A 16,135-nucleotide genomic window follows, 5' to 3' on the forward strand; every position below is an offset into this window, starting at 1 on the left:
AAGTGATACCAGTAATAGCAGAAACAGAAATAACATGATATTGTTAGGTAAGGTTACCATTTTATCATCTGAATCCTGTTATGTAAATGAATGTTTACACTCCTTGCAATAATGCTGGTTTCACAGATTTATTACAAGGAGGACTTGAGGGCATAGAAAGTAAGTAGAACTATGTATACTATTTTGGATTTATTTGCTGGAGGTAACTTTAAATCATCTGATGAGCTAAAATTATAATCACAATATTTATGCACCTACTTGTCCAAATGGAGTGAAGATTTAAAATATCAATAAAAAAAGTCCTAAACTATTTAAACTACTTATGAGAGTCAGGTCCAATCTTGCAAATCTTTAGGGTGAAATCCTGACCCCACTGAAGTCAGTGGGAGTTCTGCCATTGACCTTAATGGGACCAGGATTTCACCTTTAACTTCTAAGGCCATCTGTATAGCTGGATGGCCTCTCTTGTGACCATAGCAGGAGCAAAAACAAAATTATTTATTCAGTGCTCTGTGTGTGCAAAATTGTTTCTGACACACCCTGCCTGTCTGGTCTCCAGAGCAAGAATACTGTTAACTTACATTGTAAACTCTTTGGGGCAGGGCCTGTTTGTACAGGAATTAGCACAGTGGGGGTACTGGTCCATGACTGGGTCAGCTGGCTGCTACCAGACAACATAGGTAATGATGAGATATCTGCCTGGCCCCCTAGGGAGCTGGAAGTCATCACAGCACTATTTGTTTCTCTCTTTGTTGCCTTTTGTGCCCTCCAGACTCGGCAGATGGGAGAGGTTAGGCCGGTAGATGCTGCGGTAAATGGGGGAGAGGGTTCAACTCCCTCAGCCCCTTTTAAAACAAAGTCACGTTGTCTATCACCGGTTTAATATATGTCCGTCTTTACTGGACTACATTTCCCATCATGCAATGCGCCGCATTGATCCGTTGTTCGCTCGGGTCAAAGCGGAGCGTTGTATTCTGGAAAATGTAGTCCTCCGCGGGGCGGCCGTTCAGCGCTCCGAGGCCATAGCCTTATAGTCCCGGCCGAAGCGCGGAAAGCTCTCTTCGCTCCACCCCCTTCCTCGCAGCGTCTCTCGTTACCAAGGGGATTAGGCGGCGCCTGCGTAGGAATGTCTCTGATTGTACCTGAGAGACTTGGGGCCTCAAGAACTAGCATCTTTTAGGGACTATTTTTGTGCTGCGAGGGAGAGCTGGGCGCAGCGTTACCCCAGAGGGTTGGGAGCAAGGTGGCTTCTGTGGGGAAGTGGGGCTGAGCTGCTGGAGGGGACTAGCCCTTGTGTGTGAACGGGAGAGAGGGGAGGCTTAGTGCTTAGGTCTGGGGGGTCAGTACAGTGCAGCAAGTCCTGCAGCTCCAGAGGGACCCACCTGAGGATGGACATAGGACCCCCAGACGTGCTGGAGCGCAAGGGGGCTTTGACTCTGCGCTCGCATTGCGTGCAATATGGGAGACCCACCCTAATGTACCGCTGGTAAGAGGGCACCACTGTCGGTATCCCTGGGTCTGTGAACATATGTGGTACTCAGTAAAATGCCTGGGGAAAAAGACATCCACTCCTCCCTTGTGTACTGCACACCTCCTAGAGATGTGTGTTATGTAGGGTGACCAGAGGGCAAGTGTGAAAAATTGGGACAGGGTGTGGGTGGTAATAGGAGCCTATATAAGAAAAAGCCCCCAAAATCGGGACTGTCCCTATAAAATTGGGACATCTGGTCACCCTAGTGTTATGTTATGCTATATATAGGATACCCTTGCAAAAAGTCACTCCTCTGGCTTTTTAGATTATGGTGAGCTTTGGCGAAGGAAGGTGAGTAGATTTTGGCCTGGTCTGCACACACTGTTCGTACTATGGTTGGGTTAGGGGTGTGGTTTGTTTGTTCCTTTTGCTAAAATAGTTATAACTGGTAAGGCCTTGAGCATGGAGGAGTTATATTGGTATAAAGGAGCTTTAAAGATAAAGCAATACAACTGCTTTATCTTGCTTTATCAAAGCAACGTTGTTCCTTTGTGCCCAAGCTGGTAAATTTTCATGTTTTTTCTTGTTTTCTGATTTTTGTTGTTAAAAAGTGGATCTTTTTAGGAGCAATTGTGTGGGGAACCGATGCGGGTCGGATAAAGCACACGACCAATGTGGTTGCAAGCTGAACTGAACTCTGTTTATTACAAGCTTTCTTTTATAATCCTTCTCAACATTACATAACACAATTAGGCTATAATTACACATCTACGGATTGGACAAGAAGGAGAATCATGTGTTTATCACATGTATAGCCCCACACCGATTGGTTCAATCGTTCCTTACATAAGGCCATGATTTATTGCTTACCTTTATTATTTACCTTGTTTACCTCATCTTATATAATCCCTAGACCACCAGGGGACCACCAGGGGGCCTTACATAAGGCCATGATTTATTACCTTGTTTACCTCATCTTATATAATCCCTAGACCACCAGGGGGCGCCTTTGTCTTACAAGGCCATGAGCCATTGCCAGGCAAGTGTCCCATCGTGACCCTTACCTTCTCATGGAACTTTCCATTAGGTTGGCGTAAGGATGATACATCCCCACACAATTGGCTTTTTAAAAAAATAGTATTCTAGAATATTGCAGTATTTGAATTTATATTCTTAAAAATAGCTATATCCAAAATCCTGTGCTGTCAAGGCCAAACCCTCAGTAAGCATAGGGGATATTTTAGGACTCAGTGGCTCACCATTTAAATAACTACAGAAATCTAAAGGTGGTATAGATCTGGTTCAGTGGTGCATGGAGGGGGTGGAATAAACCCTGTGAACGCCTAAGCAGAGGAGAAATAGAAGCAAGATGCACATAGGATCCCTCAGAACTAATTTGCGTAAGACTCCTTTCTTCATCCTGGCTTTCTCACAATAATGACCAGCTCCCCAAAATGAGTAACTAATACACTAGTGATGATGCAAGGAAAAAGAAGGGGGAGGAATATGGGGACCCCCAAAATGAGGAAAGAATCAAACTTCAAATGTGTTCAGATTACTAGTATTTTTGAAATGGGCTTAGATATGTGTCCATGATGAGTGGGTTGTAAATACCTAAATAGATCTCTAGAGAGCGCTAACAATTATGGGCTATATTCTGTCTAGCCCTTAAAGAGGTGTAGCAATTTGCACTCTCCCGTATGTTCCCCCTCGAGTGGTGTGGCCTCTTACTACCCACAACTTGGGCATTGCCTACCAGACACCATAGAGCCCTCAACTGATTTATACTAAAAGCCCCAACTGACATTTTTAACTGCCGCCAGCTATTTTGCAGATGGTTTTATTATATTATCCACGCTCATTCCTGGTCTGCCTGCCTCTCTATCTCTCCATGTTTGTATTACGATTATTTTTAGTGTATAGTGTCAGATTATTTTTTGTTCATGCCTAATTATCTTCACTATGCATATGGGCTCATACGTGTTTAAAATCTGATACATTTTTGTAGTCATAATTGTGTCATGAGTAAATTCAGGAGCATTTGCGCCTGTACCCTTTTCCATATATATATTTTCTGTACTGTGTGGATTTGAGCACAGCACTGTTATTGAAAGCTTTTCTGAAAATCACTGGGATAGTAAATTATGTCCCTGCCTTGATATTTATCTGGCAGTTTACTTAGCATAGCCAAAGTTAAGCACTGCAAATGTTTGTGAGAGATTCATGCATGTGTCTGAGATGTGAAATGTATTGTAAGGAGAGAATGTGCTATTTGCTAGCATTTTTTCCATATCTGAAGTAAACCAATTCATAGCAAAACTATTGTAAATTTAATATGTTGAAATCATAAACAGAAGCAGTGTGTAAGAAGAATAACTAAAGATGGAATTTTAAATGGAAGAAAAGCTTTAGAATTAGAGAGTTTCTCCCCCACCCCATTTCATAGTAGTGTGGTTCTGCCAACTTCATTATGATTTATGAGCCAAGTAATAAATAGAGGTATGGAAAATTTCTAAAGATCCATGTGTGTAAAATCACCAGATACCAAAAACTGCTGTACTCTTGGTCACTTCATGTTTGAAAGCAGACAAACCAGAAGCAGAAAGCCATATTAGGCAACAATATAAAATCCCCCTATCCAATACACGTATAGAGGCCAGATTTTCAAAGAGGAAAAAAAAGGATGCCTATTGGGGCTCATGAAAGGAAAAGAGGATCCCAAGGATGTTTTCAGTGGGTGGTGCTGAGATGTGCATAGGAAAAGTTTTGCCATTCTACTTCTCAGTCATCCCTCTTGAGTCTTCAGCCAAGCAAACCTCTCTCCTACACTGAATCCACTGCTCTGGACATGTCATAATTCATGAGTGATTGTGTCCAATCTGACTGAATGGTGGTTGAGGCTCTCATTTTAAAAAAAGAAATGAAAGCAAAACTGAAAGCATCTCCTGCTGGAGTGTTTACTGAATCTACCATTCACTCCTCAGTCTCCCTACTTCTATCTATTCTATCTGTCTGTCTAAATATTTATATAGCCTCCAGGGCCGGCTCCAGGTTTTGGCTGCCCCAAGCAGCCAAACAAAAAAACCCCAAAAAACCAAACAAACAAAAAAAGCTGCGATCGCGATCTGCGGCGGCAATTCGGCGGGAGGTCCTTCGCTCCGAGAAGGAGTGAGGGACCGTCCGCCGAATTGCCGCCGAACAGCTGGACCTGCCGCCCCTCTCCGAAGTGGCCGCCCCAAGCACCTGCTTGGTAAGCTGGTGCCTGGAGCCGGCCCTGATAGCCTCCACCATCAAGCATCTTATTTCCTCACAAAGGTAAAAATCCCAATCATATCTGTCTCCTTTGCCATCAAGAGGCAGGTTTAGGGTTTTTTAAAATACATGAGAATGAGATTATTATTGCAGGAAAGTGTTGGGAGGAAAGGGGGTGAGGGTTGTGTTTAGTTCTTGAATGTAGTGAGGTTAATAATCCATTTCATCTGGTAGTGAGCTCCATAGCTTGGTTCCCGTACCTGTGAAAGCACTGTCTCCTGAGGTTATTAGGGTTGCCAGGCATCCGGCTTTTGACTGGAATGCCCGGTCGAAAAGGGACCCTGGCTGGCGGTGCAGCAGAAGCCCGGGGCTAAGGCAGGTAATCCCTTCCTGCCCTAGTTCCGCGCGGCTACCAGGTCCCTGCAGCCCCTAGACTCATGGGTGGCCAAGGAGGCGCTGCCCCTGCCCCGAGGGCCGGCTCCACAGCTCTCATTGGCCATAACTGCCTATCTTTAAAATTTGCCAGGAGGTAGGAACCCTATTTAGCATTAATTGAAATTATAGAGAGAATATGGGTCAAATTCTGCCTTCAGATACTCAGATATAACTCCCATTGATTTCCTTGTGAACTCTGCATAGGTACAGTAGAACCTCAGAGTTAAGAACACCAGAGTTACAAACTGACCAGTCAACCACACACCTCATTTTGAACCAGAAATACACAATCAGGCAGCAGTAAAGACCAAATAATAATAATTAATAAAAAAGCAAATACAATACAGTACTGTGTTACATGTAAATTACTAAAAACAAAGGGGGGGTAGCAGCATTTTTCTTCTGCATAGTAAAGTTTCAAAGCTGTATTAAGTCAATGTTTAGTTGTAAACTTTTGAAAGAACAACCATAACGTTTTGTTCAGAGTTATGAACAACTTCTATTCCCAAGGTGTTTGTAATTGAGGTTCTGCAGTAGGTGGCAGGGCCGGCTCCAGGCACCAGCTTACCAAGCAGGTGCTTGGGGCGGCCACTTCGGAGAGGGGCGGCATGTTCAGCTGTTCGGCGGCAATTCAGTGGACGGTCCCTCACTCCTGCTCGGAGCGAAGGACCTCCCGTCGAATTGCCGCCGCAGATCGCGATCGCGGCTTTTTTTTGTTTGTTTGTTTGTTTGTTTGTTTTTGTTTGGCTGCTTGGGGTGGCCAAAACCCTGGAGCCGGCCCTGGTAGGTGGGGTCAAGAATTTAGCTCATAGTCTCTAATGATTTCAGAGTGAGAGGCAAATATACAACATTTTTAAAGTTAGAGTTCTGATTCACGTACAAAAAACTTGCTTGTAAAAATACACTTTCAGATGTGTGTACAAAGAGAGGAATTGCACATGCAAAAGCTAATTAGGTATCAAATGGTTTGTGCGTGCGTTTACCTGATTTTGCATGCAATCACAGATGCACTTTGTATTTTCTCTACATGGATCTGCATATGTGAAAATTTGGCCCATAATCTCTTGTTGCTCTAGCAAGGAGTATAACAAAAACACCAGGGAAGGGGACCTCTTACCACTTAATAATTGTATGTATGTATAATGTCAGATTCTTATTTAGGTAATGCAAAAAATGAAATAAAATAACTAGGTCATAAAAAGATGGGAATAGCCTTGGATGTGATGTGCAGGAGTATGATAACAAACCTATTTGTTTTGGTGAGTAGTGAGCTAATAAGAAAGCCATCCTGATTCTCAAGTTAAATAAAGCGAAAGGGTTTTGTTCTTCAGAATGAAAATAATGAGAAATCCTTTTATTTTTAGAAATAATTCATCATTTTATCTATCCCCTGGCATTTCTATTATTAAACTGAACTTTAATAAAGTGATTTTTTTATAATCTAAAATACATTAAAACTATGCTCTGTTACTATGGGTCCAATTTTATTTATTTAGTATAAAATAAGGAAACTGTAATAGTTAGATCAGTTTTTCATTTTAAATAAATTGTTGTAATAGTACCCTAAGCAAATTAAAGTAACAAATTAGTTAACTACTTAATGTAATCCAATTATTTTTTTATAACTGAAATTCAAATCAGAGCAGAATGATCCAATATATCTGTAATTGCTTTGATGTTATTTTGGATTATGCAGTTTCACAGAACAATGTGTGTATTCACTCTGAGTAATGTAATATTATTCCTATTATGTGTCTTTTTTCAGTATTTTATGATGCATTACTGTGGCCTTACTTGTATGTCCTACATTTCCTTTCCTGTATTCCTATAAGGCTATGGTATTTCATAAATACCTGGTGTTTATATATTGATTTATTTGGTAGCAATCATAAAGGGCATCAGGTTACATTACGCAGGATGAAGAGAGCTATGCCCTCCAAGATGTAATTGTACACGCTGTATTCAGCTGTTGCTACTTTCTAATCAGGAGTATGTTTAATCTGGGCATTCCAGTCGAAAACTGGGTGGTGGGGAAACTCTGTTTCTGTTATCCAAAATTCGTGCAGCATTTTCTTGTTTTAAGATGCTGTTCAGTTGAAAATGCTGGGGGACTAGAGGGTGTAATTTGGTTTAGGAGTAGCCCTCGTTAATTAGCAGTGCACTCCTTGTTTAAAACAAAGGTGTATATAAAAGGAAGGCTTTTGCTGCACATGTATGGGTGGGTAAATTACCGGTGCAGTGGAAAATCTAGTCAAATATGTTCCTGCAAATTGACAGGGCCATTTGGGGACTCTGTAAGGTGCATAGAAATTGGGATCAGAGTTCCATATTGCATGTGTAGCCTTAACTTTGTCATTCTGCATGATTTAACCCTTAATAATATGATAAAACATTAAGATTGGGACTTTTATAATGGAAATAACAGTTAATTCAGCTCATGTTGTATAACAGTGGTCTCCAACCTTTTTCTACCCAAGATCACTTTTTGAATTTAAGAGCAACCCAGGATCTACCCCGCCCCTTCCCGAGGCCCCTTCCCTTCCCTGAGGCCCCGCCCCTCTCACTCCATTCCCCCCCCCCGCCGTCACTCGCTCTCCCCCACCCTCACTCACTTTCACTGGGCTGGGGCAGAAGGCTGGGGTTTGGGAGGGGGTGTGGACTCTGGGCTGGGGCTGAGGGGTTTGCAGTGTGGGAGGGTGCTCTGGGCTGAGCCTGGGGCAGGGGTTTGGGGTGCAGAAGGGGGTGAGGGAGGCAAGCTCTGGGAGGGAGTTTGGGTGCAGGAGGGGGCTCCGGGATGGGGCAGAGTGTTGGGGTACAGGAGGGGGTATGAGGTTCTGGCTCTGGGAGGGGGCTCAGGGCTGGGCAGAGGTTTGGGATGCAGGAGGGGGTTTGGGGTGCAGGAGGAGGTATGGGGTGCTGGCTCTGGGAAGGTGGGTTGGGGTGCGGGCTTCCGCTGGGCAGCACTTACCTCGGGCAGCTCTCAGTTGGCGGCATAGTGGGGGGCTAAGGCAGGCTCCCTGCCTGCCCCGGCTCCAAGCCGCTCCCGGAAGGGGCCAACTCGCCCCTGTGGCCACTGCGGGGGCACATGGCTCCGTGCACCGCCCCTCTCTGCAGGCACCACTCCCCCAGCTCCCATTGGCCACCATTCCCCGTTCCCGGCCAATGGGAGCTGTGGGAGTGGTGCTTGCAGACAGGAGCAGCACGCAGAGACCCCTGGCCTCCTCCTCCCCACCCCCAGCCACGGGAGCAGCGTGGGGCCAGAGCAGGCAGGGAGCCTGCCATAGCAGCAGCCCCGCTGCACCACCGGAGACTGCTATCGACCTGGAGAGTCTCCAGGATTGACCAGTCGATCGCGATCGACCGGTTGGTGACCACTGTTCTATATAAACCAGAACCTGTGTACCAGATAAAATGCTAAAGAAGGAGTTTGCCTTTTTTTGTTTTGTTTTCTTGTTATGCTTTTAGATCAATGGCTTTCAACCTTTTTTTAATTTAAAAAATTTCAAACAAAGGTGCAGGCCCCCACAAGTCCCTGGACCACAGGTTGAAAACCACTGTTCTATGGTAATGACAAACTTTCGCAGACCTCTTAGGCGTCCATGGACTATAGATTGAAAACCACTATTTTAGATGTTAGACTTTAAAATGAAATAGAGAAAGAAATGCTCAGGAATCCCTGAATTAAAAAATGACAACTATAGGACCAGATCAAACTTATATTGAAGTACGAGTGTGGGATTGTTTCCACTAAATCCATTGGAAGTTGGATCAAGACGGTAATATTAAAAAAATAATACCAAGGATCTGACCTAAAGTAACAAAAGGAAGGATTTCAGAATTTGGTCTGCCTCTCCCTTTATCCCATTGTTCTTAGGCTTGAATATATACGCTGGTTATTATTTTTTATGTATTTATACAGAGTCATCAGTGTGCTACATGCTTTAAAGACAAGTATGAAAGCAAGGTCCCTTTCCTGAAGAACTTAGAATGATCATCACACAATTCTGTAAACACCATGCAATAGCTAGCCACAAAGGGGAAAGTTGTTCGTTTTGTTAAAGTCAGACCCTTGAACATTGACATTGTTGGGGTTTTTTTAATACAAAAAAAAAAAAAAAGTTAAAATGACAATTTGACCTCCAGCTTGGACTTCCACTGAACAGCTTGTGAGAGGCATGTGTGGACTACCTGTCTTGTCTCTTTGAAAAGAAAGAATCCATTCTAGTAAAAGAATCCTTTAGTACCAAAGCTTGAAAACAACTTGTGAGTCCATAGCCATTAAAAGGGAGAGAAACATTCAAATAGAATACTGTACTGTACTCCCATAAGAATGTAGGGAGTGACATTTTTTCCAATTAAATAAACCTTTGTTGGACAGGAATACTTTCCTACTGTCTTTAAAGCTCTTTTGCATATAGAGAGATTATTTTAAAAGCTGTAAGCAAAATTAATTTCCCACCCAAAATATCTTGCCCTGATTTGTATAATTGTTTTTAATGTTATGGCAGTGCCTGCAGGCCCCAATCAGGTTCAGGATCCCATCACGGTAGGCCCTGTAAAAACACATAGGGCTTGTCTACGTGGAGCAGCAATGTGCACTACAGGGGTGTGATTTCTAAAACGTACTAAGATATTGCACACTAATTAGTCCATGTAGACCCTGCTGTTGCACACTAAAAGTTTCCTAATGCACTTAAACATAGTTCTGTTTGAAACAGCACTATATTTAAGTGTGGGAGAGAATGTTTAGTGTGCACCAGAAGCGTCTATACAGAGAATTAGTGCACAGCACGTTAGTGCGCTTTAGAAATTACATCCCTGTAGTGAGCATTGCTGCTCCGTGTAGGCATGGGTGGACTCAGAGGATGGTTTGGGATAACTGTTCCTCCTCATTAAAGCCCTTAGAGTCTCGCAGGCCTCAGTTCTCTCCATCACATTATTCAACATCTATATAAAGCTAGTGAGAGAGCAACTGCGAGAACACATTTTAAAATGCCATCAATATACAGATGACATCGAGATCTAAATCTCCTTTACATCAACTACATTCTCTCACACATGCACACAGTGAAATCCTGGCTTTGTTTAAGTAAATGCCAAACTCCCATTGACTTCAATAGGATCAGGATTTCACCCACACCAATGTAAGCTATTTCTCTCACCAGGGAAGGAAAGGTGGGAGGGGGGGGCTATGTTTAGGGTTTTCATCCATTCTTGCACTTTGCTGCTGCTGTTCAAAGTTGCCTTTTTGTATTCTACAGTTATCCCTTAGCAGTTCTATTGATTATATATATCCAAAAGGTGTCTCGTTAGTGTAGTGTCCCTGCATAATCCCTTTCTGTGTGGCTAAAATGACAGTAAGGTGAAGACTAGCAGTTATATTCCTTCCCCATCTAGAAGAGTTTTCTAGGAATAGATAATGTATTCAAGTATCCATTGAACGTTTTATACTTCTGAATGCTAGTTCCTGACACAAAAATAAAATTCTTCTCCATTATTTGTAACCATGAAGAACTGAAATATTTCTTTTTATAGAGTGCTGTATTGGCTGAACCTTTATACGTGCTCTCCAGGATGTAAATAAAAATGGATTTTTGACAGTGCTTGGCACATAACATTCTGTCTTTGTGACTGAAAATCTCTTCTAATGTATCACACTCATCAGTCTCAGGGGAGCAAACAGAATCCATTTAGACTAGGTATGGAAATTCAGTCTCAGATTTAATTGTTTGCTAATAAATTATTTCAAAGGCATGAGCAGGAGGGAGTTGGATACTTGTCTGACATTGGCTTTGCCTTAGCTAGTGAATGCGTTTCACCAGCAGGCAGCTTGAGTTCCTTGCCTGGTATAAACAGATTAGTATGTAATGCAGGATTATTTGTATAATTTGCATAGTGTTTATTTCACTAAATAAAGAAACTTTCTGATTTAAATGTTAATTGTTTTATCAAAAGATACCTTGACCTAAAATTACATTATCCTTTTTTCATGTCATTTTGGATTCTCATAACATTTTTTCAAAGGGGAAAAGGGGTAGTATAGGTTAGCTGATATGCCGTAGTTTTGTTGATGTAAAACTTCAGTCAACATGTCTATTGCTTTCCTAGTTTCTTTCTGTTAGATTTTTTCTTTATTTTTTTCTGTTTAATTATATTTAGTATTACTATTAAATATATTATTTTCAGTGGTAAATCTCACTCTTCACCTCTAGGTGCAACAAGATACTATTGCAACCAGCAACTGCACTAGTGATTATAATAGTAGCATAAAAGAATGGGTGGTACAGTAGTGCGAAGCCTATGATATGCATAAATGTGGAGAATTTCACTATATCCAGTGAAATTTTGATTTCAAAACAAGAGATCATGATTACATTTGTCATCTCACAAATATAAACTTTTTTTTTAAAGGCACCAAAACAGAGAGGCTGAACCTAAAGATTATGATATAAATGAAGTTCCTTTGGGTTCAAAGAATTTATGTCAATCTACTTACTCGAGATTCGGAACTGTGGATGGGGTAAATATTTTTTCTTTGTTTTAGCTCAAATTATTCAATATCGTTTATGTATTTATCATTAGGGCTTGCATCTGGTTTTGGTTTTGGAGGCATGTGTTGAATTGGCCTCCAGCATGGACCTATTGGACAAACATAATAAAAGAATATTTAAATTCCATACCACTAAATTAACATTTCTTTTCCTTGTTTAAAGGCTACCTTCCTGGTTCCCTCTAAGATGTTTTTAGTGTTTCAGTCATGTTAGACTTCTTTCCCACCCTTCTGCTTTTGTACCCTTCCTGATTATTTATTGTTAAATTAAAAATAAGGAAAACAGAGTAAGAAAAATGAAAAAATGCTTATTTACAAATCTAACAAAATTATGGGATGCATGCAGGCATAAAAAGAAGCTAAATTTTCAGAAGTATATATTATAATACAGCAAATATTGCTTTAAAATATGTGGACCAGAATGTCTGTTGGCTTAAAAGGGGTTTAGTTTGGTTAAAATAATCAGGAATGGAGCTATGCCCATCTACACCAGCTAAGGATCTGGCACAGACAAAATAAAACTAAAATAAATTTCTTTCAGCAGTAAACAAAAAATTTTCTTTAATGAAATCCTATGCTTAGATATAACTTTATTATTATTATTATTATTATTATTTTTGTTATTATGAGTTAGTCTTCCAGGTTTAGATCCTCCTCTCAGTCCTCCACTCACAAGCCTGGCATCTACCATCTCTCAATCTGCACTCTCACAGTGATAAACCCCAGATTGCATTAACAGATCAAACTCCAGAATTAAAAGATGTGTTTTGAAACTGCATACTTTGTTATCCAAGATATGCAGTGATGCATATCAGTACAAGAACTCCAGCATGAAGTGTGGAATGTGTAGCTGATCACATGACATCATAACAATCAACTACAAGGCTGTGGTGGTGGTATGAAATATTAATTTATTTGTACTTGATAATATGTCTGTGTTATTTGGGGTGAGTGAAATTTAGAACGTCTTTGGGTTTTAAATTCTTGGGTTTTACAATGGCATGGTAGATCTGTATATTGTTGTCAGTATCCTAATTTTTTTAAAAAGCAAAGGTTTTGTGGGTTTTGGACTATAACCAGTGGAAACAAATTACAGTTACAGAAGGAGCCATAATTTTCTTTTCTGACTTTTATGTGTTTAAAAATCCAATCCTGCTCATGTTGAAATAAATGGCAAAACTCCTATAGACTTCAACGAGAGCAGGAACAAACCTTAAATTCTCAATCTTTATGTTGTAATAACATGTTTGAATTTACCTATGTCATCTTCACTTAGATTTTTATATAATTTTTAGTATTGGTATAATGTCTAAAAAGCAGCAGAATAGCATAGAAATATGTCTCAAAAGTAGCAATAAGCCTATAATAAGTTTAAAATTCTCTTGTAGAGGGAGCCAGATTCTTTGTTGTCCTGCACATGGGGCAATCATTTAAACCCCTGCAAAATGGGTGCAAAATACTAACCATTGATACTGTTTTTCACTCACTGTGCACTAAGTTCAGGGCAACAGTTAGTTGGGCCCAGGGTAACTTGCTGTTGATGTATTGCAATCATAAAAGTTACCTTTAACTGAAAATTCTCTTTTAGGTATCAGGATTATGTTATCATCTTATCCCATCAATGCCATCAAAAACCTGCCTGTTAGGAACCAACTGAACGATGAACCAACTGTCGAAGAGCTTAGCCTTGCCATATATGGACTTCCCAGTGGAAAGGCCCCCAGAAAAGACTGAATACCCTCAGAGGTCATAAAATGCGGAAAACCTATTCTACTGCAACATCTTCATGATTTGCTCTACCTGTGCTGGAAAGAAGGCGAAGTACCACAAGAAACGAGAGACGACATTAGCACTCTCTATAAAAAAAAAAGGGAGACAGCAGTGACTGTAACAACTATCATGGCATTTCCCTTCTTAGCATTATGGAAAAAACCTTTGCCCGAGTTGTCCTGAACAGACTTTAGACCCTTGCAGACAGAGTCTATCCCAAATCACAGTGCAGTTTCAGAGCTAAAAGGTCTACTATTGACATGATCTTCTCAGTGCGAGAACTATAAGAGAAATGCAGAGAACAAAAAAAGGCCCTTTACGTGGCCTTCACGTGACCAAGCCTATTTGTGTCCAGCTTCTTCATTTATTCAAAACTGTGCAGTCTCTGGAAAAATTATGTGGAAGCCTGACTGAGATTTCATTGGAACCGGGTCCTGTCAATCCTATTGGATCAGTAAAATCCTCATCTGCAATGGAATTATTTAAATTTCCATGCAGTGGAGAGGCATGAAAAGTTACAGAAGTACAGTACTTATAGCAATGGTGCACTGTTTTCATTTTGAGGAGGCCTTCCCATGTACCACACATTTCCTGTTCATCAAATTCCAGTAAAAGTGCTGTAATTTTAAAAAGAAAAAACCCTGCTGTTACATTCCGCCAGGACCAGAGATTCTTTTTCTAGTTTTTCTACAACAGTAGAAAATTATTATGAACTAAACAGTGTGGTACAACACTTATTGTAGACTTGTGTGCAGTATATATATGCACTGGACTTTTTTTTAGTTATGAATGCTGACTGTTTTATAGGGTGTTTTGCCTTGGGGAGACCTGTCTTTCTTTTACACTTAATTTGATTTACTGCTAGCCATCCAAGGTTTTGATTTGGTAGTGAAGAGAGCAAAAAACTATTTTAAACCTCTTTCTGCCAGCTGTACTAGAAAGTATCTTATGGTGAATTGCATTGTATATGACTTTATGAATTCCACTGTAGTTCAAGAGGTGGTAATTTCTTCACCTCCTACAAGGGAACAACTTAAATTTATATAACGGTAGATTAGAAAAACATGAATGTTGTAGAGCAGTTCTCTATAACACAAGGGGGTGGACAAATACTTTTTTGTCAGTGGGATAAGAGATTTATTTTAACATATATTAGGTTGGTGTTTTAGTTGGAGATAGCACAGTGCACAGTGGAGGTAACTGTGCCAAGTGTGTGCCATGGCAACCAAAATACATTTCACCCTTCGGGGGGCGGGGGGGTGTTTTCAATTGAAACACTTCCTTGTAGTTTAAAAAGCAGCCAACCTTATGATCCCAACTAAACAAAACTATGCTATAATTACCAGTGTTGTAATAACACATACTTCTGTCTGCATTCGTCTACACAAATACTGCTAGATTGCATTCCTTGTCAATAGATGGGGACAGAATATTTGAGATTTTGATGACATTCTCATTGCACATTTAAGAAGCTGGCCATTACAGAATTCTCAGTTGTCTCCAGCAGGTGGAACAGCTTCTTCAGCTTCTAGTTGATTACTAAGGCTTGGGATTAACCTAAGAACATAAGAACATAAGAAAGGCCGTACTGGGTCAGACCAAAGGTCTATCTAGCCCAGTATCCTGTCTACTGACAGTGGCCAATGCCAGGTGCCCCAGAGGGAGTGAACCTAACAGGCAATGATCAAGTGATCTCTCTCCTGCCATCCATCTCCACCCTCTGACAGACAGAGGCTAGGGACACCATTCCTTACCCGTCCTGGCTGTACGCAGTATTCGAGATGAGGGCGTACCATCGATTTATATAAGGGCAATAATATATTCTCATTCTTATTCTCTATCCCCTTTTTAATGATTCCTAACACCCTGTTTGCTTTTTTGACCGCCTCTGCACACTGCATGGACATTTTCAGAGAACTATCCACGATGACTCCAAGATCTTTTTCCTGACTTGTTGTAGCTAAATTAGCCCCCATCATATTGTATGTATAGTTGGGGTTATTTTTTCCAATGTGCATTACTTTACATTTATCCACATTAAATTTCATTTGCCATTTTGTTGCCCAATCACTTAGTTTTGTGAGATCTTTTTGAAGTTCTTCACAGTCTGCTTTGGTCTTAACTATCTTGAGCAGTTTAGTATCATCTGCAAACTTTGCCACCTCACTGTTTACCCCTTTCTACAGATCATTTATGAATAAGTTGAATAGGATCGGTCCGAGGACTGACCCTTGGGGAACACCACTAGTTACCCCTCTCCATTCTGAGAATTTACCATTAATTCCTACCCTTTGTTCCCTGTCTTTTAACCAGTTCTCAATCCATGAAAGGACCTTCCCTTTTATCCCATGGCAGCTTAATTTACGTAAGAGCCTTTGGTGAGGGACCTTGTCAAAGGCTTTCTGGAAATCTAAGTGGGTCTGATGCTCTCCTCAGCATTCCTGGTGTATTCAGGGGATATGGCTACACAGCGTATAGTGGAGAAATTGGAGGCCAAGTCTAGGGGCAGGAGGAAGTGCTTGGATTCAGGGACCTCATGCAGACCAGCATCAGGAAGTCCTTCTGCCTAATTGTGTAAAATCTCCCAGAATAGAGGAGTTCCCAGGAGACAACTTGGTTGTCCGAAGAGTGCCTCAGCTAGCAAGAATCATTATACC

At 41.1% G+C, this 16,135-nt stretch overlaps 1 protein-coding gene across 1 annotated transcript in view; it reads left to right on the forward strand.

Moving 5' to 3' along the window:
* The first annotated feature begins 1,388 nt into the window (after positions 1 to 1,388).
* CFAP95 (cilia and flagella associated protein 95) overlaps positions 1,389 to 16,135 on the forward strand; it is a 42,109-nt gene continuing 27,362 nt past the window's right edge. The window contains exons 1-2 of the mRNA XM_065405947.1: positions 1,389 to 1,486; positions 11,570 to 11,678. Of these exons, the coding sequence (XP_065262019.1) occupies positions 1,389 to 1,486; positions 11,570 to 11,678 (207 nt within the window). The remainder of the gene's footprint in view (positions 1,487 to 11,569; positions 11,679 to 16,135) is intronic.

The sequence above is a fragment of the Emys orbicularis genome, chromosome 6, assembly GCF_028017835.1.
Source record: "Emys orbicularis isolate rEmyOrb1 chromosome 6, rEmyOrb1.hap1, whole genome shotgun sequence".
Classification (NCBI taxonomy): domain Eukaryota; kingdom Metazoa; phylum Chordata; order Testudines; family Emydidae; genus Emys; species Emys orbicularis.